Source organism: Tachysurus vachellii, chromosome 1 (genome assembly GCF_030014155.1).
Source record: "Tachysurus vachellii isolate PV-2020 chromosome 1, HZAU_Pvac_v1, whole genome shotgun sequence".
NCBI classification, from domain to species: domain Eukaryota; kingdom Metazoa; phylum Chordata; class Actinopteri; order Siluriformes; family Bagridae; genus Tachysurus; species Tachysurus vachellii.
In genome coordinates, this window is record NC_083460.1 from 5123304 (window position 1) to 5146742 (window position 23439).

General features: G+C 41.2%; 2 protein-coding genes across 6 annotated transcripts in view; both read right to left on the bottom strand.

The window, feature by feature from the left end:
• Positions 1 to 18201, bottom strand: part of pip5k1cb (phosphatidylinositol-4-phosphate 5-kinase, type I, gamma b) — a 33737-nt gene extending 15536 nt beyond the window's left edge. For all 5 annotated transcript variants that reach the window (XM_060869416.1, XM_060869402.1, XM_060869395.1 and 2 more), the window contains exons 1-5: positions 17905 to 18201; positions 1994 to 2025; positions 1700 to 1792; positions 1379 to 1509; positions 657 to 774 (exon numbers count right to left, since the gene is read on the bottom strand). In XM_060869416.1, coding sequence (XP_060725399.1) covers positions 657 to 774; positions 1379 to 1509; positions 1700 to 1792; positions 1994 to 2025; positions 17905 to 18013 — 483 coding nt within the window. In that variant the 5' untranslated portion in view covers positions 18014 to 18201. The remainder of the gene's footprint in view (positions 1 to 656; positions 775 to 1378; positions 1510 to 1699; positions 1793 to 1993; positions 2026 to 17904) is intronic.
• A 1229-nt stretch (positions 18202 to 19430) lies between these two features.
• On the bottom strand, positions 19431 to 23046 carry gpx4b (glutathione peroxidase 4b). Its single transcript, XM_060869427.1, has 7 exons — positions 22949 to 23046; positions 21706 to 21800; positions 20893 to 21037; positions 20501 to 20652; positions 20338 to 20362; positions 20174 to 20233; positions 19431 to 19800 (listed from the first exon to the last, which is right to left on the bottom strand). Exons 1-7 carry the CDS (start codon positions 23012 to 23014, stop codon positions 19768 to 19770), a joined length of 576 nt encoding a protein of 191 aa, XP_060725410.1. The 5' UTR covers positions 23015 to 23046; the 3' UTR covers positions 19431 to 19767.
• Positions 23047 to 23439: the final 393 nt, after the last annotated feature.

Consider the following 23439-nt stretch of genomic DNA (forward strand, 5'->3'; position numbering starts at 1 on the left):
GATACTTCACAAAATTCCTGAAACTGTGATATTTCTGAATCAAAATCAATTTATAATTGAAAAAAAAAAATCACTTTTTAATGTCTTCAAGGCAAAACAATGTTAAGGCTACAATACGTCTTCTTCATTCTTTTCTTCTGTATTAATACTGTTTATAAATCTAATTACTATAAAGACCAGGTTTGTTATTCCCTGTCGAACACTTTTATTTGTCATTAAAACTCCTAACATTCCCCAAGCTTTTATTAGTATAAACCTCTGACACAGCCGTTCTGGGGCTTAATTGAGCTGGATTATAGGTTCTGGTTAGGAAACTGCACCCTATAAACACACACAGACACAAACGCAGACAGAAACACAAAGCCATTGTGTGCTGAACAAACAGAGCAACACACTGCCCTGGAAATCACATTAGGTTGTGCATTTGTTCAGCAGCTGGTCTACAACAGCAGGAGACAGAAGACTCATGTGCTGATGTGATGCTCTTGTCCGAGCTTTTGTCTATTTTAGGTGATGATTATATTGATTGCGAGTGTCATTACGGAGGTTGTTGAGCGCGAACCTGAGATAAGAACTTGTTAAAGATTTATCAGGTCACTTGGTGTATAATGTTTATAAAGGTCAGCGTGTGATACAAAGAAAAGTTTTCTGCTCACCAGGTAGTCGTCAGGTCGGATCCCGAAGAGTTCTCGGAAGTAGCGGAAGGCCACGGGGGCGTAGGTTTTAAACCTGAAGTCTGGGAAGTGGTGAGCTGGAGTCAGATTACTGCCCTCACTGAGACACAGAGAAAATCGAGGTTAGAAAACTAGAATGCGGATTGTTTCGTAATAACTTGAGACTTAACTGTACAACACAACACACACTATGTGACGTATACCACAGTGCTGCTGAACACTCGATTCTGATTGGTCGGAAAGGAGAAACAGCAGTTATGACTATAACTCTCACAGCAAGGTTTATACTGATGCACTCTTTCACATTGTGAGGACATCATTACATAACATTATTGGAAGGAATTTGCAGAAACTTAATATGTCAACTGTCTTTTGCTTCTTGTGTATAAATGTGTCGTTACTGTATTATTACATATATATGCACTTGAAAAAATTGTATAAAAGCAAAATTGCATTCTAATAAAACTGTAATCAGAATGATTAAAGAGATTTACAATGCTGGAGAGTTCGAGCTCAATGCTCTAAACATTTTCTAAAAAAGAATTTTACCCAACTTTATCTCCTAAGTGAAAAAAAAATGTAAAAGTTTTGCTGAAAAGTGGTGGAATAGTGAAGGCAATTATCTACAGATGATTTTTAGATAACACACACACCACACACACACACACATACCACCTCCCCAACACACACACACACACACACACCTTGGAAAGAAGATGCTCTCCACCACATAGAAGTCCTGCATGAGCACGTCTCTCTCAGGTTTGGAGCTCAGGTTACCCACAGTGTAGCCGATGCCAAGCTGGATCGCACCTCTCAAGGCCGAGGAGGTGGTCTGTGGGTGGGAGACGGGCAAACGGGTCAAACCTCTGCGCTAAAAAGCTATGTACTCGCATGGTCATGTGTGAAAAGGCTTTAACAAATAACAAAAACAAAAGGAGAGGATGAAATAAATAATAATAAAGAAAACAAAACCGATTCTATAGATGTTGAGTAGTGTGCTGAAGGTGTGTAGCAGGTAGGACCTTTTTGTACGTGGTCTCCCCTGATGCATCCACCCTCCGATGGCCAATCTTCTTCTCAAGGCCAATTCCTGTATGGTAGGATGAGGACGGCATCTGGGGGTGGTGGCAAGAGAGAGAGAGAGAGAGAGAGAGAGAGAGAGAGAGAGAGAGAGAGTCAGACAGACAGACATAGAATGTGTGAGAAAGAGAGGGAGAGTCAGACAGAGAGAGAGACAGAGGGTGAGAGATAGAGATACAGTAGTGAAAGTGTGTGTGAGTGTGTGTGTGAGAGTCCCTTTCCTCGGTAACACTCACCTCAGTTATGTAGGGCTTCTTAGCAGCGAAGTCTAAAACAAACACACACAAAGCCCCACTTTCAGAACAAAGTTAAAAAGACAAATGAAAAAATTTCAAACGTTCGAGTTTCTCCATCTAAACCAATATTGTCGTTTCCTTCATTACAGTAAAGCTGGAAAAACATCTGACACGACTGATCTAATTTACCACGACGTGATATCGTCTCATAACTTTCATCATCAGTGACGATTCCATGAAGTCTGTTCAGGACATTAAAAGAAAATTTAAAATGCTTAAAATACACACTCAAACTTGTGATAGTGATCGTGATTCAGATCATTACAGTTGCATTTTTACACACTACACACAATAACCGGAGGTCATACAGTGAACTGATTTATCTCTGTCCTCTTTTACACACAGAAATAGTGAAATGCAGTAAATCAGTTGCAGAAACACAACATGAATCTCACAGCTCCTGCTCTGTGTGTTTTCTGTGTGTTTTCTGTGTGCGTTCGTGTATGTGTGTGTGTGTGTGTGTATACACACTCCAAGGTCAAACTGGATATGCAGGAGGGTTTACGTGCTTTATTCAAGTGATCTTTAAAGCATCACGGTGCAACAGAATACTACATTCAGAAATATTTAGAGATGTGTGTGTGTGTGTTTGTGTGTCTGCCTGGGATCATAAATCAGAAAACTGGAAAAAACTAAATACATAATGCTTACTCTGTAAGCTGTGTGTGTGTCTGTGTGTGTGTGAGTGTGAGTGTGAGTGTGTGTGTTTACTGCAGAGGCAGCAATATGAACAGTCACAGTCTTTCATGAAGGACCATGTGCTTAAACCTGAAACAGAGATGAGCTAAAATTGCCTCTGCTTCATTTGTCTGGCTGCAAGAGAGAGATTTACAACATGCTGACCAAACAAACACACGCACAGACACACACGCTCGTGCTCTCTCTCTCTCTCTCTCACACACACACACACACACACACACACACAAAGTCTGTATTTATTTTTTCAAATATTTTTGGGTTGCTTGTGAAAGGCACCGGAGTCAAGCTGTATAAAAGCAAGCTGTATAAAGATGTAATATAAGATCATCCCAGTACTACTAAGGTTGATAAACATAAGAGTAACTAAACACAGACTACCTGCTAGGTTAATGGTGCTGTTAGTGATTTTCTGGCCCTGAAACAATTTTGGCTTCAGCCTGAAACATGTTCCCTTACAAAAAAGCAACAAAACAAGTGTGTGTAGTCTCCGGTGTGTGTGTGTGGAGTCAAACCCGGGCTCATTGACAGCAGAGGGCTTTAAAAAATATGAACCACTCCTTTAATACACATCTGAGTACTGATTCCTCTTGGTTTATATATACTGTAGATCAGAATGGAGGGGAATCTGACTGAGGGAAAATATCCAAAGGCTGCAGGAAAATAGCCTTTGATGTCCTTTAGGGAAAACAGACACTGGCCTTATTTTCAGACCATTTCATGAGTCCATTGTGTCCGGAGAATAGATAAAAATCCAAGCTGTTCTACTTGTCACAGTATTACAGCTCCTCCTGTGCAGACGAGTCGATTATGTGATTCAGTGCGTGTTCCAGCTCAACATTAAGGTGAAGAATTATTGAGAAATGGAGAAATGAGGCAAGGAATGGAGTTCATAAACGTTACTGACTGCACACTAATACACACTACACTAATACACGTCTTTTTTTGCTGGCATGGGGATAGCAGGGATTAGTCAGGAAGGTAAAGGTGAACTGGAAGGTGAAGAATATTCTACAGTTGACTGCAGATGGAATGTTCATAAATGTATTTTAATTTTCCTTCTGCTTAATCTGAACATTTTCATGTCACTGTCTCTGTTATATGTCGAGACCGACGGTGTGCGGAACAGAGCGTCCGTGGGTCGCACATCACTATAAAGTCCCACTTACCTACTTTAAAGTCAGACACGGGATCTCACAGCGGCTCGTCCACATTTGCGCTCGTTTCACACTTAGTTTCGGGTCTGATTGTTCCCAGTGCTGATACAGCCTTGGTCTGACTTCAGACTCGCTTGATACTGTTGTCATCACAAATGTGTCTGGAGAACACGGCGTGACTCATTACATTATTTATTAATTTATTATTTTGGTGCACTGTAAGTCACCTAACTTCTTCTACGTCCCAAAACATTCGTCTGCCTCTCACGTGTACATGTGTGTTGTGCAAACTAATGATGTCATCATCGGCTAAAATGCATTTACTTCCTGAATAATCGTGGACGAGTACGGTTCCAGAACAGCCAAACTCCCACCACCTCCTACAGGGGTGATTATGGTTTTAAAAAGCTGTGGGACTGAGCAGGAACGTTCAATAATCAGCACTCACAATGTGCAAATGCAGCCTCTGTAGAGACCCTAAAGCTGTCCCACTTACTCCCACACACACTCACATCCCTACACACAACCACACACATGCACACTCGCTAGCCTACTTTTTAAAGAGCGTATGGCTTGCTGAAAAGTCTAGTTCATGCAGGACACGTGCAGTTATTCTGGGGATATTCTTCAGAGACTGTGATGCTCTAGATTTAAGACACCATTTAATTTTCCAAACTGAATTAAAAAAAAAAAGAAAAAATCTGAATTCAGGCTGAATAAGTGACTCAGACTGCACGTGCTGCGCATCCATAAAGATTAGACCAGCCTACAACAAAATTTGATGTCATGGATTCATGTGGAAAGCAATTAGTTTGATAAGCTGCAAAAGCTTTGAGCTCCTGATACATGCTGTGGATGATGGAGTGACAAAGCGTCCAAAACGTGTCGCGGCTGTCGAGTGAACTTCTGTATCTGAATAGAGGATGATTCACGTGTCCTACGTTTTACTCAGCTCGCTCTCTGTCAGCCCTCTGACTCCAGGCAAAGTAACACCAATCCATCAGGTACACTTGTGCAACTAATCACCAGCTCTGCACACTGAAACCAGGCCAAACAGGAAGTCAATAACAGGAAGTAGACAGGAATTCTAAAATGAAAACCCAGGATATAAAACCAGAAGAAAAGAAAGCACAGTGCAGGAGCGAGACACTGAAATGAACAGGAGAACATCTGGGTTTATTACAGCATTGTGCTGCATGGGATTAGTCATACGATATCATTGTTGCTATTAAGTGCAACTCAGTTGGCAGCATCTGATTTACGCAACACTGATTTTTCTCTGGCCAAAAAACTAAAATGAATGGATCTTCCGATAGCTTAAACACAACAGGAAAATCAGCATTTCTACCGTTTCAGGTTGAGATGAAAAAAAAAATAACATCATATTTAATCACTTTTGTAATTATTTATCACCACCATTTAGGTTCTTTTGGTTAGATTTTCTGCACAGTTGTAAGCATGTTACGCAATTTATTTTAGTATATTTGTCTATTGATAGCTAAGTCAAACCTACACTTAGATCGGACTTCACAATAATAAAAAGTAAGTGAAGGAGCCCTGCATGCTGAGGACATGCGAGACGAGGCAGAAGGGGGCGGGGCACGGAGACAGCCAGATTCCTGTGTCAATTGTCTTAACACCAGTTTTTGGAGTATTTACGAGTGACAGCTTATAATAGATGTACAATGTTAAACTGCAGAGCTCTTATCACACATCGCAACATCCGGAACAACCTGTGACACAAATTCAAAGCTGATATACGAGCATAGTAAAAATAGTTCATAGTTTACTGAACATAGTAAAAATTCTAATTACTGCTCGAGAAAAACAACTCAACAAAAGCCTCAGAAACTGAACTCGAACCCCTTCACTACCTAATGACTTTCTTTACAGACGTTTAGCTGTGATACAAAATAACCTTAAGGGTAGGAAATACACACCTCAGATGTCATGCGGCTCCTGGCGGGACGAGTGATGCTCGGGGTTTGCGTAGATCTTTTCTATTTGTGGGCTGATCAGTACAGAGAGGCAATAGGATTAGGAAAAGGAAGCTAATCGCATGCCATGAATCTAACTAGATCATTGGCTAACAGAAGGGCTGAATGGCCAATGAAGGGCTGCGATTAGGCTCAAGCAGAGGAGAAACACAACACTGGCTGCCACATCACTGTGGCTTTCGTTAGATGGAAAAGGAAGAAACCTTGAGAGGAACCGGACTCAAAAGGGAACCTCATCCTCATTTGGATGACACTGGAGGGTGTGATTATAAACTGCTATAAACACTGGAAAGTGTTATTATATTATAATTTATTATAATGTCATTTCTATAGTCATGTACAGACTGTATTGCCCTAAAAGACCACATGTAGTTGGCATCTTCTCTTTAAATGCCTGAATCCTCATGAAGCTGAAGCTGGAACATCTCTAGATGCCTCAGGATCTTCACAGGGTTGGCCTCTTCTCACTGAAGGTTCGAAATCTTCATAAAACGAAGCACAACCAAATTAACTGTTTTGAACATTTTTTTTAAACGCAGGTCTCTTCCATCTTCTGTGCATAAGAGTCAGTATGAGGTCAAACGTCAATCTTTTCTCAGGCTCCTCCCACTGCATTGATTAGAAACTAAGCATATTCGAGCTGTCTGTTCTGGTAACAGCGAGAACGTAGACGCACTTCTCTTCTGTACCTGCTTGTGTTTGTGTGTTTTTATCCTGACCCTAATCCCACTGGAGCGCAGCAGCTGCCAGACCTCCTGTGGCTCTGAAACTGAGGATTATTCTGGAAGGACAGAGAGACAGACTGTCTAGATCACGTCTGTAAAAATCAGCCCAGAGCTTTTATACTGGTTCTTATATGTGGGGAGATGGTAGCATCAAAAGGCTGTGAGTTTGAATCCCAGGTCCACCAGGCTGCCACTGCTGGGTCCCTGAGCAAGGTTCTTGTATAAAATGAGATAAAAATGTAAGTCACTCTGGATAAGAGGGTTTGCCAAATGCCATAAATATAAATGTTCTATACGTCTGAAACCATGGCAGGAATTTTTCACTTTAATGGGTGTGTTAGAGGATGATTTTAAATTACTCAAGTAGTTCAAACCGGATAAAACTGGCATGCTGGTAGTTGTGAAGAGTAACAGATACCGTGTGAGTTTCTGAAGTGAAATTTTCTCAGGGATGGAAAGTAGAGTGAGAAAAACATTGACTGTGGAGTATCAATAGTTGTACTGTCCAAATCCAAACTTCTAGCCACTGGTATGTGTGAAAAAAAGCAAAATGTTTCTCACTGCATGTTTTGTTCACTGTTACTGCTGGTTAATTACTTGTCCTAAAGAAAGAGCATCAGTGAAAACCAACAAACTAAAGGTGGCTTTTCATTCAGTCCACAGGGTGTGTAAACTTTTACACTCAAATGTATGTATGACCTAAACATAAAAATTGCCCTTTTTTTTTTTTTTACAAGAATGATCATCAAAGTTCATTGCAGGCGTCCAAACACCACTCGAGTCAGAAATGAAAGCACATGAAACAGGAAGTAGGTCACAGGAAGTAAGACTCTGTCTGTGTGAGAAGATATTATACTTTTGGACAAAAACAACTGGGTATAAATAACTGAAAGGAAGCAGAGAATAGTCGAAAAGACAGAACAAGTGAACACACTAGGGTGATCAAGCCTTAGGAGCTGAGATACAGAACTAGAAAGAAAAAAAAAGCACAACGCAATAACCGGGGACAAAAAGCAAAGTGTGATGCTGTGTGCAGAAAAGTAAACGTGGGCTAAATTTAATTTGTCACACATCTTTCATTTTCAGCTTATACAGCATCTGTGAGTGATTTCAGTACATTGTTAGTCACAGTCACAAATCTGACAACAGCTTGGCTAATCCTACCAGATAAAACATTTAATTACGCGAATTACTCAATCTCCACTTGGGTAAATGGCAGAGACAAACGGTCCGGTTCTTAGGAGCGATGCTGCAACAGCAGCGTTGTCCCAGAACATCCGAATGAGCTCCTGATCCTTCAACTGTGATGTGACAGCTGTAGTGTAAAATAATTGGAGGATTTCACAATGGATGCACTGCATTTGGAAAGTTATGCTGAGACAGCAGGTTTGGGTAATTGGAAGTCTCAACCATGCAAGAACCACTGCATTCTGGGTAAAGCTCCCATCTGTGAGAAAAGCCACCCAGTAAAGCTGTTTATGTGGAGAGCGATATGGTGAAATAAAGATATGCAAAGCAACCAGTGTCAAGCTGGCCAAAGATGGTGTGTGTGTGTGTGTGTGTGTGTGTGTACACTTTTAGTCAATGTTACACACTGAGCGTGTTTTAGTTCACATTCTGGATACAGACTCTCACAGACGAGTGTGTGTGTAAAGCGTGTAAGAGTGGGAGGTCTGAGTGTGGTGAGAAATTAAACAGGACAGTGTGTGGTCATGCCGTCTGTGTCTTTTTTCAAATCCAACAAAGCAACTCCTTCAAAAACAGGCTGGTTCTTATACAACTTCTATTAGACAAGAGAGTAGATTTGTTAACTGCCCTATGTTACATTTTCTAATATTTGAAAACTCAAACTCCACACAGAGGTACATTTACTGATTATTTACCATTTCTGTGAAGAGGTCTGCAGTATCAGTGTCCGTATAAGGAGTCTCCAGTGTCAGTATAAGGAGTCTCCAGTGTCAGTATAAGGACTCTCCAGTGTCAGTATAAGGACTCTCCAGTGTCCGAATAAGGACTCTCCAGTGTCCGTATAAGGACTCTCCAGTGTCCGTATAAGGAGTCTCCAGTGTCTGTGTCCGTATAAGGAGTCTCCAGTGTCTGTGTCCGTATAAGGAGTCTCCAGTGTCCGTATAAGGAGTCTCCAGTGTCCGTATAAGGAGTCTCCAGTGTCTGTGTCCGTATAAGGAGTCTCCAGTGTCCGTATAAGGAGTCTCCAGTGTCCGTATAAGGAGTCTAGAATGAGATTAATGAGGTAACGGTTTATAGGCCCCCAGGTGGTCCAGCGGCAGGATCTCACGCTCTCATTGCCACGGCCCGCATTCGATTCCCGATTACCAGAGCGCTAACCAAGCCACCGAAATGTTAACTGTGAGTGCTGGTCCCGAGCTCGGAAAAAAATGGGAGAGTTGTGTCAGGAAGGGCATCCAGTGTTAAACCTGTGCCAAATCTAATACGCAGACCACGTGATCTGCTGTGGCGACCCCGAATAGGGAGCAGCTGAAGGAAGAAAAACAACTGTTTATACCTGCTAGATCATGAGTAATAACTAAATTGGCTTGTGTCCGTTTGTCCGTTTAACTGTAAATGGTTAAAAAGTACAATGTGTCAGGCATTAAAAATATAAAAACTGTACTCGTTGCCCAACTGTTGCAGTAGAACACAAATTCTACACTTTAGAACATAATTTTATAGGAAAATAATCCTTTCCTCTTCTACAGTCATCTTTTCAGCTTGTCAAGCATGTCAAATAACGTTCTTATGAAGCAATCATTAGCAAGACTATTGGAATACTGGAAGCTGGCACTGGTCATGTGACATGATGAGATGACATATCTCGCAACCCCTCAGGCCCAAATGTGACTGTTTTGAATGAGTGATCTGAGATATTATACTTTCAATCTGAACAGTGTCAGCTTTGTCTTTAATGACAGAAAAGCCATTTCACAAACCATGGTTTGAGTAACACACACACACACACACAACACACAAGCTAAACTTTCTGAAACAGACAAACAGAGGGAGAGAGACATACAGACAGAAAAACAAAGGAACTGCAGACGGTTAAATAGAGACAGACAGACAGACAGACATAGACAGAGGCCAACTGACTGATAGACAATGATGCAAAGCTGATGTAGACATATATAGAGGGTGTGACACAGGTTTCACACAGCCTCTTATGGTAAGACAACTAGTACTCCAGTGTTGAAGAGAAGGTGCCTGTTCAGCACCAGAGACAGCAACTGTCAGTGTGGCTGTGGGGCAATGCTGGGGGCAGCGGCAGCAAACCAATCAGAACCGCCGGTGTGTCCACTCACCCTCCCAGAGAAGATGAGAGAACCGAGTGAGGCCGGGCATGGCTCAAAAGGTAACAACGGCTATATAGCTGGAACCAGCCTGTGTCTTATACTGTTCTCTTTACTCAGAAAGAGACTATGAGAAGGACGACGCTACTCATTACGGGAGCTATGCCTGGCAAAGCGTGTGTGTGTGTCCGTCTGTGCACACCCCTGTCAGAGTTAGACATATAGAAAGAAACATAGAAAGACCAAAACAGCACACTAGTTTTGTTAGTGCATCTGTATGTGTTGTGTTGGAATTTAAGACCACTGTCTGTAAAAATCTCCCAAAACACACAGGTCCTCTGCAGACACAAGATGATATTTCCATCAAGCAGCAGTGGATTAACGCTCGTGTAAACAAGTGCAGGGTTTTTGAGCTGAAAAAATGAGAAAGGGGAGAGAAGCATGGAGAGATGATTAATTCTGTAGTCACGCAGCAGAAACAGTGTTTGGTGTGTTAACGTTCAGTTAACCTTCTCTTTATGTGAGATAAACACAAATCAGCCTGCAGATTCCACTACATGGTCTGAGTCTCCTCACATCACATGTTCAACCCCTTCAGTTCCTACACAGTACATATTTTTTAAGATCAAAGAGTAGCTTCTAAACTATTGGCACACTCTTTTGTCTAGGGAGAGAGGGAGAAAGAAAGAGAGGGCGAGAGAGAGAGAGAGAGAGAGAGAGAGAGAGAGAGAGAGAGAGAGAGAGAGAGAGAGATCGGGAGAGAGAGAAAGAGTGAAAGAGAGAGAGTCTTTCCTGTAATGTTGACATTTGTAGAGGATCTTAATCTACTCCTCCATGTGCAACTTTTTAAACCCCCTTATATTCTTACTCTGACAAAACATTTTCTTTTTTCATATGTTCAATGAAATATCTGTTCAAATGCGCCAAACAATTTGTTAAGGCTATTCTTAAGTGTTTAACTATTTAATATCCATATTTTTTTGGCCCTGTCTGGGCTCAATCCTCTATCTAAGTGTTTTTTGTTTATATATCCATTACTACACTCGAGCAGGTCATTAAACAGTCAAAAAAAAAAACAACCTTGTGCTTCATTTTAAATTGTTTAAGGGTGTCAATACATTTGCACCTATTTTATAATACGGATACTGTGCCAATTATATTTTATTTTATATATAATGTCTGGGTTTTTTTTTTTAATTCACTGTATTCTGCTAAAAGTTATCAGGGTCACATTACATGTGTGAAACACAGCTCGGGTTTCACTTCCAGGCTTTGAAAAGCGCCTGTTATAATAAGAAAGCCATGTTGCCTGGTTGTAGCTTGGCGTTATTATACTATTAGCATTCTGACATCTTTATTTCTCTGCAGCAGAAGACTAGCAGAGCAAAAAATCCCAAACACAGTAACTGAGCCTTTCTACACAGCATGTTTAAAACCAAGAACCAGATCAAAAAAGCAACTCAGTAAACGTGGGGATTATATTTATTCATTTATTTATTTATTAACCAGATGAGAATACTGAAAACAACTACATCAATACCGTGTGCAACAACTCCATTGTGGAAGAAATGCTCCAATTATCTTATTGGCTTTTGAATATACCAGATCAGCTGTAATGAAAGAAACAGCTTATCGATGAAGCTCTCTCCTCTGACAATCACAACAACACTCGCCAATCGTGGGCAACTGCGAGGTCATGTATGGGGAAGAGGCCAGAAAACGTTCACTGTGTATAAGATAGGAACACACACCGATTGTGATGTATCACGTGCAGTAATCCGTGGTAAAGAACACACATCGCTTTTCCTTCTTGTCCCTCCATTATATTTAAGTTTAACAGCAAAAAAAACGATTTGGAATGCTAGCGGTGTCACTCCAGCAGTACAGGTGACTTCATAATACAGAGACTGTAGACTAGCAAAGATAAAATCCTGTGTGAATGGACCTTAAAAAGTTCAGAGATCACATGCGGTACTGAAGTTTCAGCTGTGTAACAGAGATCTGCTTCACCAAGGAACATTTATTCCAGATTGTTTAAAGAGCCAACAGATGAGATCAGACCAGAGCAGACGTGATCCTAAATGAGTAGCAGGAAGGACTGGGAGAAAGGTTTCGCTCTTGAGTAAGACTTGGAGGATGAAATGAGAGGCGTTCTGGCAGCGCACTAATGATGTATTGCTACTCGTGCTGATGAAGCTAAAGTGGTGGTGTTTCAGCACAGAGACGGTGGATTTCAGCAACCAGGACACTGGCACACCCTCGGAGTCACAGAGGAGTCACGTTCCTGTCTGTTACGCCCCGTGCGGGGAAAATCGACTATAAATGTGATTTAGTGAAGGCGAAATGGTTCTGCTTCCTCAGGAGACAAAAAATATCAGCTTTCCAGACTTAATATATATTACATTGTTTATTTCTACACAACATTCAACAAGAGGACTAAATATAGAAGGGCTACTTTTAGCTGTCACTGTGAATATGCTGGTAATGAATCCCTTTTCACTCGAGGCCATTCATATTTAATGAGCACTCATCCACTCTGGCCATCATTAAAAGGCTTTTATCCTGCAGAAAACATGTTAAAAGATAAACTACAACACACAGGAAATAAATTATTGTGTAAAACGACAGTGTCACCAGACATACAACAGAATTTGGCCATTTGCTTCCAACTACAAAAGGCATGTGGCTGAAAAAGGAAACGACACACCACAGTGTAAAAATGTCTGCTATGGTGTGTGTGTGTGGTGTTTGGTGTGTGCTGATGGAGCCCATCGCACCCAGCAGAGACGCATGTGCTGCAGCCAGAACGCAGTGGAATCGTGGCTTCACTCCATAGTAAACACTGAATCAAGGAATCACTAAATCACTGATTCAATGAGTCACTGAGGTCTACAATGCTGAAGCAGGGGTGGCCCCAGTCACAATGAATGCTGCAGCACAATTCAAACTCTTATATTAGACTGTATGAAATGAAAGTGTCATATTATACAGATGCAAGCTGCAGTGCTGCTGAAATGCCATGTGGCCCTAAGACTGCAGTCACAATGAAGGAGTGGTGGCCCTAAGACCCCAGTCACAATGAAGGACTGGTGGCCCTAAGACCCCAGTCACAGTGAAGCAGGGGTTGCCCTAAGACCCCAGTCACAGTGAAGCAGGGGTTGCCCTAAGACCCCAGTCACAGTGAAGCAGGGGTGGCCCTAAGACCCCAGTCACAGTGAAGCAGGGGTGGCCCTAAGACCCCAGTCACAATGAAGGAGTGGTGGCCCTAAGACCACAGTCACAATGAAAGGGGAATGGCCCTAAGACCATAGTCACAATGAAGGAGTGGTGGCCCTAAGACCACAGTCACAATGAAAGGGGAATGGCCCTAAGACCCCAGTCACAGTGAAGGAGTGGTGACCCTAAGACCCCAGTCACAATGAAGGAGTGGTGGCCCTAAGACCCCAGTCACAATGAAGGAGTGGTGGCCCTAAGACCCCAGTCACAATGAAGGAGTGGTGACCCTAAGACCCCAGTCACAGTGAAGGAGTGGTGACCCTAAGACCCCAGTCACAGTGAAGGAGTGGTGGCCCTAAGACCCCAGTCACAATGAAGGAGTGGTGGCCCTAAGACCCCAGTCACAGTGAATAGGAGTGGCCCTAAGACCCCAGTCACAATGAAGGAGTGGTGGCCCTAAGACCCGAGTCACAGTGAATAGGAGTGGCCCTAAGACCCCAGTCACAATGAAGGAGTGGTGGCCCTAAGACCCCAGTCACAATGAAGGAGTGGTGGCCCTAAGACCCCAGTCACAGTGAATAGGAGTGGCCCTAAGACCCCAGTCACAATGAAGGAGTGGTGGCCCTAAGACCCCAGTCACAGTGAATAGGAGTGGCCCTAAGACCCCAGTCACAATGAAGGAGTGGTGGCCCTAAGACCCCAGTCACAGTGAATAGGAGTGGCCCTAAGACCCCAGTCACAATGAAGGAGTGGTGACCCTAAGACCCCAGTCACAGTGAATAGGAGTGGCATATGTGCTTCTTAAAGCTAACACTTTTCTATTAGCATCAAACTGTTTACACTGAATCACCACCAGCTCTGGTTCATTATGTATTAAATGGCTGACCACTTGAACTGTGTACTTTGTACAGCGGATCATGTAAAATGATCACAGCATTGTCTTAAAAGGAACGATACCCATGCCTGGGAGTAAACATCTATGGAGTCAAATTTCATGTAGGGCTTTAAAAAGTCTCATCATCACACGCCGCTCATCTCCTCTTGCCTTTCATGGCAAAACTATACACTACAGGGCTGCTGGGCTGTAATCTCCCGTGACATCTGACTATTAACATCGCATTTTAAATTTCAGAGTGATTTAGACAATGCAGAATCACTGACATGTTTCTGAAAGAATCCCAGTGGGATAAATGCCTACAGCAGGGGCCACACTTCACGCCTTTAAAGTGCGATACACAATGCAAATGAGCCTGAGCGTGGGATTTCTTACAATCTCTGCAGGTCTAAGTGCTAAGGATTTTTCATTTAGCTCTAGGTCTGTATGGATTACTAACCACTTAATTCATAATTATCAAAGCAAAACATCACACAGAGCCCACATAAGAACATTAGAACAAGCGAAAGCAATACGTTTTATACTAATGATGCTTGGAGCATGAAGAACTTGTCTAGCGAATTTCTTATAATAGCACGCAAGAGAGCTAGAGCTTTAATCCATACAAGCTCCAAGAGACACTCATAAAACTTCAAACATGGGATCGTGTCCTGTTACAGGTTGTGTTTTCCTCTTTATTCCACTTTCTATGTTCACCTGCTCATTTGTGCAGTCATTGTGCAGTGGAGAAAAACAAAACAAAAAGCATTCAGTTCTGTACAGATAAATGCAGAGAAGAATACTGAGGCTGTCTCGAGCTGACAGGGAGACTACAGTAACTCAAGTAGTCATTCTTTACATCCGTGCTGAACAGAAAAGCATCTCAGAAGGAGTAGAATGATGAACCAGCAACAGAAGAGCACATCACCTCCTAGTCCTGTCAGCTTTAAATGAAGTTTAAGCTTAAGGCTTTGCGTTAGACTTTACGTTTAACCCTCTTTCCTTTGGGTGACCTCTCACATACCTGGAAAAGGTGTGTGTGTGTGTGTGTGTGTGTGTGTGTCCTGTTTTTTTTTTCCCTCTCCTTCCATTTTGCCTTCTCAGCAACATCAAGTGGAAAGGGGATTATGGCTGATTACAGTGCATGGTCAAGTAGACTTTAGGGGAAACTGTTACGCCAGAGTGTATTAAGGTCTCATTAATAAAGGGAAACTACAATCTTTTCACATAATTGCGCAGTTACTTTTAATCAAATGCAGACCAGTGACCAATGTGATCACGTGTATAATCATTTTAGTTTCTTTGTTGACCTTTTAACTAAAGTTTGCCTTGCGTTAATGCACGTGTGCTACTTCCTCTCTTTTTATTTCCTCGTAAACGCTGCAGGCTCATAGCACATCGCTGCACATAACTACACCCTCATTTCAGACAATATTCTGTCTTTATAATAAACCTTTCCCTAAAACATCTTAATAACGTCCCCAAGGGTAGGTTTGGATAGCGCACTTAACATTTCTGCTCTCTATCTCACAAACACACACACACACGGTGCAAGAAGCATGCTTGAGTGCTGAAGCAATGCTGGACTTAAACTTCTCAGCTTGAGCTCATAGCTTCCTGCACCCTGTTTAAGCGCTCGGGTTCATCAGCTCAGCGCAATCTTCCATTCCAGCTTTAAGCTTATCCTTAATGAAGTTTAATGAATTTATAGGATCGAGAGACAGGAACAAAAACAGATTGTAGGAAAGTTTAATAATTAATAATCTGCCAGAAAGAAAGGTTTTTTTTGAGCAGGTGTGTTTTGACGCTCGATTTGAGATTCTGTAGGATTTCCATCCACCTCAGCACAATGAAGAAAGATCGTGCTGTAACTGTGAATTATGCTTGATCTATCCAATTAGACAGAAGAAGAGGCTTCGTATCCGGGGAAGTGTTTGCTCCAGTGAAACTCCAGTAAAAGCTCAAAGGTTGTGCATTTCATATACACAGGATATGAACACATAAAGGCGAGTGATACTGTGAGTGAACGAGTAGCTGGAGAAGAGATAGCTCTTTGATAGCACTTCTGTGTCCACTGTCCCTAAAGTACAGCTGTGGTTAACAAGGAAGTTATTTTTCCAAGAGTCTTTGGGTGCATATTAATCATCTCTCAGGTCATGATATACATGCAAATTGTGTATGAAGCACGATTTGATGCACTGGTAAGGACACTGATTCATTTCAAACTGTGACAATGATGACTCAATTTCCAGGGACCTGGTTAAATACTCATGTTATAAAACATCACCATTATTCAGCATTATTCAGACAGGCAGCCCCCTTTATCATCCTGACCTCATTTTCCTGTTGTTTAAAGTACATTATTAAAAATGATTTGTCTTTGTCAAAGTACTTAGTAGGCTAGCTAGAGGATATTTTAAAATAATGAAACAAACAAACCGCATATAGAACACCCGATAAATGTTTGTCAGTGACCATTTGAGAGCAACAACAATAACAAGCTACATACTTCTGTAGACAAAGTTGGATGGGAATTCGTCCGACACTTACTATAGCTGAGAAGCTTCAGGAGATATGACTTTCGCTTTCAGTAAGGGAACATAGTGAGCATCAGTGCTCCTTGGTTTTTGAGGTGCATTGTGGGATTTTTTTAGTGAGCAGATTTTTTAGGGATTGAGAGAAAGCCTAATGGTTAAAAACTCATGCTGTGTTTGTCTGCAACTCAACTAAGTGCAGCCAATACCTTATCACACCCAAGATTAATCTTCTGGGTTCTTTAACTGACTGTTAATGCAAATGGTTTACACCACTGTCATTTTATATCCCAGGAAGCACGTTCGTTTGATGTTGGATTTTTTTTCCACTGGTGGAGTGGAGATAATGGAGTAAGCAAAGAATTGTTTGGAATAAAATTTTAACATAATGATAGCTATCTGACAAAAAGATTGGAGAGCTTTAAGGGCATGAGGTGGGAATACACCAGGTGCACACAATCTAGGGGCAAGTCAGAGTCCTGAGTTCACCTGCTGCATGTTTTTGGAAGGTAGGAGAACACTGGAGAACCCAGAGGAAGCCCACGTAAAGACCATGAAAAACATGCTGAGTAAACCGAGCTCATGGATGAAAATGGAAATGCAAACCAATGTACAAGCATGCACTATGTGTAACAATCCCTCCTGCTCAGTAGGCGTTTGTTGGGAGTGGGGTAACTAAAATCAGCATGAGTACTGAGCTATGTCGTGCAAAATCCAGGCTGATGGATGATAGATTCATTACCCTACTACATTAAACCCTGTGGTTCTGTGGAAAAGCATTAAAGAGATGGCTGGAGAAATATGAAGACGTGCTGCTTGGCATACATGATCAGAAACAGCTGTGCAGGAAGTCCTGTCTATAAAGCAGATCTAATGAGAGGAGGACAGATCAGGAGAGAACAGGAGAGAAGGGCATGCAGATTCTGCAGCACAGCATGGGCCAAAACTGCAGGGAATCACCGGACCTGAGAGAGAGCATCCAGCCGTGTGGATCTACAACCCTCAGGCTGAACCTCACAGCTGTCAACACACACAGGAACAACGTGTAAAATAAAACAGCGCCAATACATTAACCCTTAACGATTTTGTGGACTTTAATCCCCTTTGCTCTGTAGTTCTTTCACACATTTTGTCCTTCATGACATTGGTGTATTCTTGGAGAATCCATGACAACTCGCGCGCGCACGCACACACACACACACACAATTTTAGCATTATTCTCCACCGGCTAACGTTCTGCTTCACATTTATCTCATGACAGCAAAGAAAACGGTTATTTTACAACATTTACAGCGTTGAATAAACTGAGCTGAACAGCAACAAAACAACACAAACGCCCTCACACACCTTCTATCCCGTATCCGACTCCAATGACGGTCTCCGTCTCCTCCAGCACAGCGGCCCCGGGTGAGGATGCGCTTCCTCCGGCCTCAGCCGGCCTCACTGCTCCCTCCATCGGCTCCAGAGAAAACCGTCGTCTATTTACGGTGAAGTAAAAGGTGATAACGCAGCCCTAGTCATTGCGGTGTGTTGTTATGAAGCTACATATTGGTGTAGAAACCCCGCTGTGTGAGGTTTTCCCGTTTGAAGAACACACACATGCAAACACCACGGCGAAACTCACAGCGGCTCGTAGTGATGGGTGATTCGTAGAAGGAGTCGATTCTTTTATAAATGAATCAATTCGCAAATGAACGAACGAAAATCGGGAAGGGAAATTATTATTATTTGGTATTATTATGTCTGGTTTGTTTGGTTAGTAGTAGTAGTATCTGGTTTGTAGAACACTGACATTTCAGACCGTTATATTAAAATTATTGTACTGTGAACCGCCATCTTTTCTTCTTTCTCAGCCAGACATCAGCGTTTATGTAGACAAACTGTCAGTATAAAACCGTAAACTCGTAAAAATACGTGTTTGTTAAACAACATTAAACAAATCGCTTGAACCGATTCATCTAAATCGTTTGTTCATAAGAATCACCACAAACGAACCGTTCTTGCGTCACGCGCTTGGGCAGGCAGGTCTGTGACGTCACTGTAGTATCAGCTTTCAAATGACGTCAAAGCAGAAATTAATAAAGGGGAAAGACAAAAGGTGGATTTTCAATGAAGGGGATTTAAATGTCACTTCTGAGTTTCAACCTGCAACACGATCACTCAACATGGACCTTCCTACCCAAGGCCGTGCTGAGTGCGAAGAATCAAAAGTGTTTTTGTGTTAAGCTTTATGATAAACACTTTTTATCTCACATCAGCAGTTTTTACAGGGACCTTGAGTAAATCCTGTGTGGATGTTATATGAAGAAAAACACCGCAGAGATGTGTAAGAGCAGAGAAATACTGCCACCTAGTGAGAGTTACTGAAACTGCACAGTACTGCACTGCAGCCTTCAAAAGATCATTAAGGGTTCAGTCTGCCATTTCTCAAAAGGTGTTTCCAGACATGGAACAATCATATAAATTAAAAGAATGCCATAGAAAAGGTTCAATCTTTATGGTAGAAAATGTTAAATACATATTTGTAATACTCATGCTAGTTTTCTTTCTGGTGTGAATTATTTTTCCGGGCCAGAAATCAGCACTGCTCTGCATTCAGTACAATCTGTCATGGTGACTTTCCTTTTGAAGGCAATAAAGCATGTTGCTGTGACAGAGGAACTGTTACCAGGGGACAAGCTGTCAGGATTTTAATAGCAGCTAGCTCTGCAGATAGAAGAAAGTGAAAAATACAAATGGCTTCTTTAACTCTCCCAAAAAACACTTACAATAATGTGAATGTATATCCATGTTTATGTTTAGGGTTAATGATCTGTAGTATTCAATTCCAAGAAAAATACCCATCAAAGAAAAAAACAAACACACAGCCAAAGCAAATTTCTTCATAATTTATTACTTTAATTCTTCTTCTATTACTTCTAATTATTATTAGTATTCATCACTACACGGTGAAGATCATCAGTCAGTATAAAGCTGAATTCAGTGAGTCTTGGCTCCGCAGGAATAGCTGGGTATATGCAGGCATCCCAAGGGGAAGGTTTTGCACACCAAGGGGGTCATCAGGCCAGTCCTACCTTCAGGCAGGTTTACGGAGAGGCCGTCATTATTTTGGGAAAAACCTGAAAATACCCAGAATCCTCCAGGAGCGCAGGCGTCTAGTCGGTAAGTCAGTCAGTCAGGACAGATGCTGAAGTTATCTTTACTAGTTAGTTACAAGTATTTTGGCAAATCCTTTTCAACAACCTGTAGGGGAAAAAAGATCATTAGAGAAACAACATAAAAGTCTGTTCTATTCTCATTAATTACAATAGTTGATTCAATGTGAGGTCAGAATTTTCAATTTAAGATACAGCCCATAACAATCATGACAACAGCAGGAAACGAGAGCGAGTTTCACAGCAATGTAATATCGACCTGCAAATCTGACAAGGAGGATTTTTAGGCAGGTTACACATGCAAATAAACTTTTAAAAACTGAAGGGTTCAAATGTTACTGTGATCTTGCATTAAATATATAACTGGGATTTTTTTTAAAAAAAAAAAATGAAAATTGATGTCAAATCTGAGAAGAACTGAATAAATGCTAAATAAATAGAATAATCAACTGTGGACTTACACTTGGGTCATCCGTTGGTCCGTATCTCTTCACAACCTGCCCCTCTCTATCAATGAGGAACTAAAGACAAAAGAAATAAAGTGAATTCGAATGATTCCTCCATCTCAGATAGTCTATAATAATTAAATAATTAAAATTTGAGGATTTTGTATAGAGACATTTACCTTGGTGAAATTCCACTTGATGTTGCTGAGAAAGCAAAATGGAAGGAGAGAAAAACGAAAACAAAAACACACACACAGTTAATGTTGCAACATTCACTGAAATATTCCACATTACACATTCGTGTTAATTCCAAAGAGAGAAAAAATAATAAGAGTAACCCACTTCCCCAGAGTGCCTTTTCCATTCGGCTGATCTTTCATCCACTTCCACAGAGGATGAGCGTTGTCTCCGTTGACGTTGATCTTGCTGAAGAGGTCAAATTCTGCGTTGTAACCTTTCGCAAACTCCTTAATATCAGCTTCGGTACCAGGTTCCTACAGAGACACAGCAGCATTAAAACTGGCTTTGTTTCACAACATTGTCAATGTGAAGTCAGTGTTCTGGCATGCGTTCGAAAATACAGATAAAGTTGATATAACACAGAGACAGTACTTATTAAAGAATGCTGTTATAGGAAAATAATTAAATACTTTGACAGACCATAACAGCCTGTCACAAAGTCTCTGTTTTTACACAACAGAAAAGAAGGCTGTGATAAAATGCAGTGCTGATACCTGTTTTCCGAACTGGTTACATGGGAAGCCTAAGATGCGTAAACCCTGCTCAGTGTACGTGGTGTGCATGGCCGCAAACTGAGTATAGTTTACTGGAGTCTTGCCTCATTTAGAGGCTACGTTCGTGATGATGCATACAAAGCCTCTGGAAATGAAGAGGGAAAAACTGTATATTAGGACACAGAAAAAAAATGTTTTTATCCCAGAATTTTATCCCATTTAACTCTCTTGATTTCTACAGTAATAGAAAGACTGTATAAAACTTGGATCGTGGCTGTATGTGTGATGTGAGGAAAGAGTGGTATACAGTACGGCTCAGACGCTGGGCCACAACATGCTGATACTTTGTCATGGATGCAAACAACAGCTTTTAAATCTTTCTGAGGAGATACTAACACCCCTGTCTACATGGTCACCTTTCTCCTGATAAATAGATCACTTATTTCTCTTAACTAAACTAAACTAAAATGCACTTAACTAGCTCACTATACTATACAGTACTACTATCATTTTGTACCAAAGTCAATCAGGTCTCCACGGAAAACACTGGAGATTTTACATGTAGGGCATCAGGCAGAGGCCCTTATCCAGACCGACATACAAAATTGCTTTGAAGTCTCGATCAATGAATACAGTAATACAGTATACAGAATTCACTGTTTTTTTTTGTTTGTTCCAAGCTTTTAATCACCCAGTTAAGGCTAATGAGTTTCCCTTACATTAAGACATGATAAAACCAGGAATACACACATGCTCTATATATATATATATAAACTGATTTATGTGTTTAAACCAAAAACAGTGTATCCTTACCTGTATTTTTCCAAAGACACTTCATTTCCATCTATGTCTTTGGCAGAAAATTCATAAATACTCTTAGCGCTTTTCCAGTCGCTGGCCTGCGCACACTGCAAGAAACGAGGGAAAAGACAATCAGGGTTAAAGGGCAGGAAAATCAAAGGTCATCCACACACAATGCAGACGGTGGTGCTTTAAAAGGAAACTTCAGGAGATTTCAGGCAATAGAAGAATATTTACATAACCTTTTACATAAAATTGCTTCAAAGAACACAGTTTAAAGGTGAGATTTTAATGCAGGTATTTTAAATCTAACTAACTAGTGAATCTTAGGACTCAAATCATTTATAGAGATTCATGTGAAATGACGTGTGGTTAAAACACTTGTTGGGAACATGATCAACTTTCAGGTAGAAACAGCAACACAGGTTCACGTTGAGATTATTATATCCTCTAACACCATGCCACATGTGCTTTATTCCTGATTCATCACTGAGCCAAAAATCTTAAAGGTGATAAGCTGATGATGCAGGCAGCTACTGTTAATAATAATAATCCCTTTGCTACATGGTAGATTTCCACACACACACGCGCACACACACACACCTAACTAACAGCATCTCAGGTCTGTGTCATGTATCCACACTCACAAACACAACATATCCCGAACACATCAATGACCTTCTGCAGTCACGTGCAATCAAATCATTTAAAAAGTATCACGTCTATAATGTTGCAGAAAACTAGTTGATTAGTTTCTATTGGTTTATTAGGGCTTTAGGCTCTAACCATCCTCTTAGATGTACACCATTAATCCAATTTACTACATTTTATTTATACATTTTTAATAAATCCACTTCACGTGCTATAATCAGTGTTTGCTAATCTATAAATGCTAAGCTAACTGGCTAACTCAGGTTAATAATCCACTCATATGAGGCAGCAACATAAACCTCAAACGGCCCCATAATCCGCGGTGTCATGTTATAAACACAGAGCAGACGCTAGAATGTTGTTTTATGTAGAATTAATGTAGATACTGTATGTAATGTAGATACAGCCTGTTAGTTTTGCTGACAGTGTAGAATTAAACCCAGCTAGCAGCTAATGCTACTATTAGTCCGCAGTGAAGCAAAATAAAGGACACACGATGATCACACGCTGCCCTTTCATATAATCATTACACAAACAATTTCAGACAATTTCAAGTGTAAAATGAACAATTCAGACACACAGGACGTGCAGGTGGACATCTTACCATCGCTCTGCCCAAGCTTCTGCTTCCGAGCGCAATAAACACCAGCGCTCTATGTAACAACCACATTGTGTCAAGTCACACTGTGGCCACGCCCACGATCACCAAACCACGCCCATATCCAAGCCAAATCACGCCCACTGTCACGTCCATGACCTGCTACTTCCTTCTAGTTATGTTGCTACGAGTATTTATATTTTATTTTTACTACTACTGTTATTTATTTATATTGCTACAACTAGGAGTAATGATTTTTTTACTACTAATATTTCTTCTTATATTTTAAACAGGACTCACATACACACACATTTACACACACACACACACCACACAGACACACACACTCACACATCTGTGTGAGTGTGTGTGATTGTGTGTGTGAGTGTGTGTGTGTCTGTGTGTGTGTGTGAGAGAGAGTGTGTGTGTGTGTGTAAATGTGTGTATGTGAGTGTGTGTGTGAGTATGTGAGTGTGCGAGTGTGGAACCTTGGTATG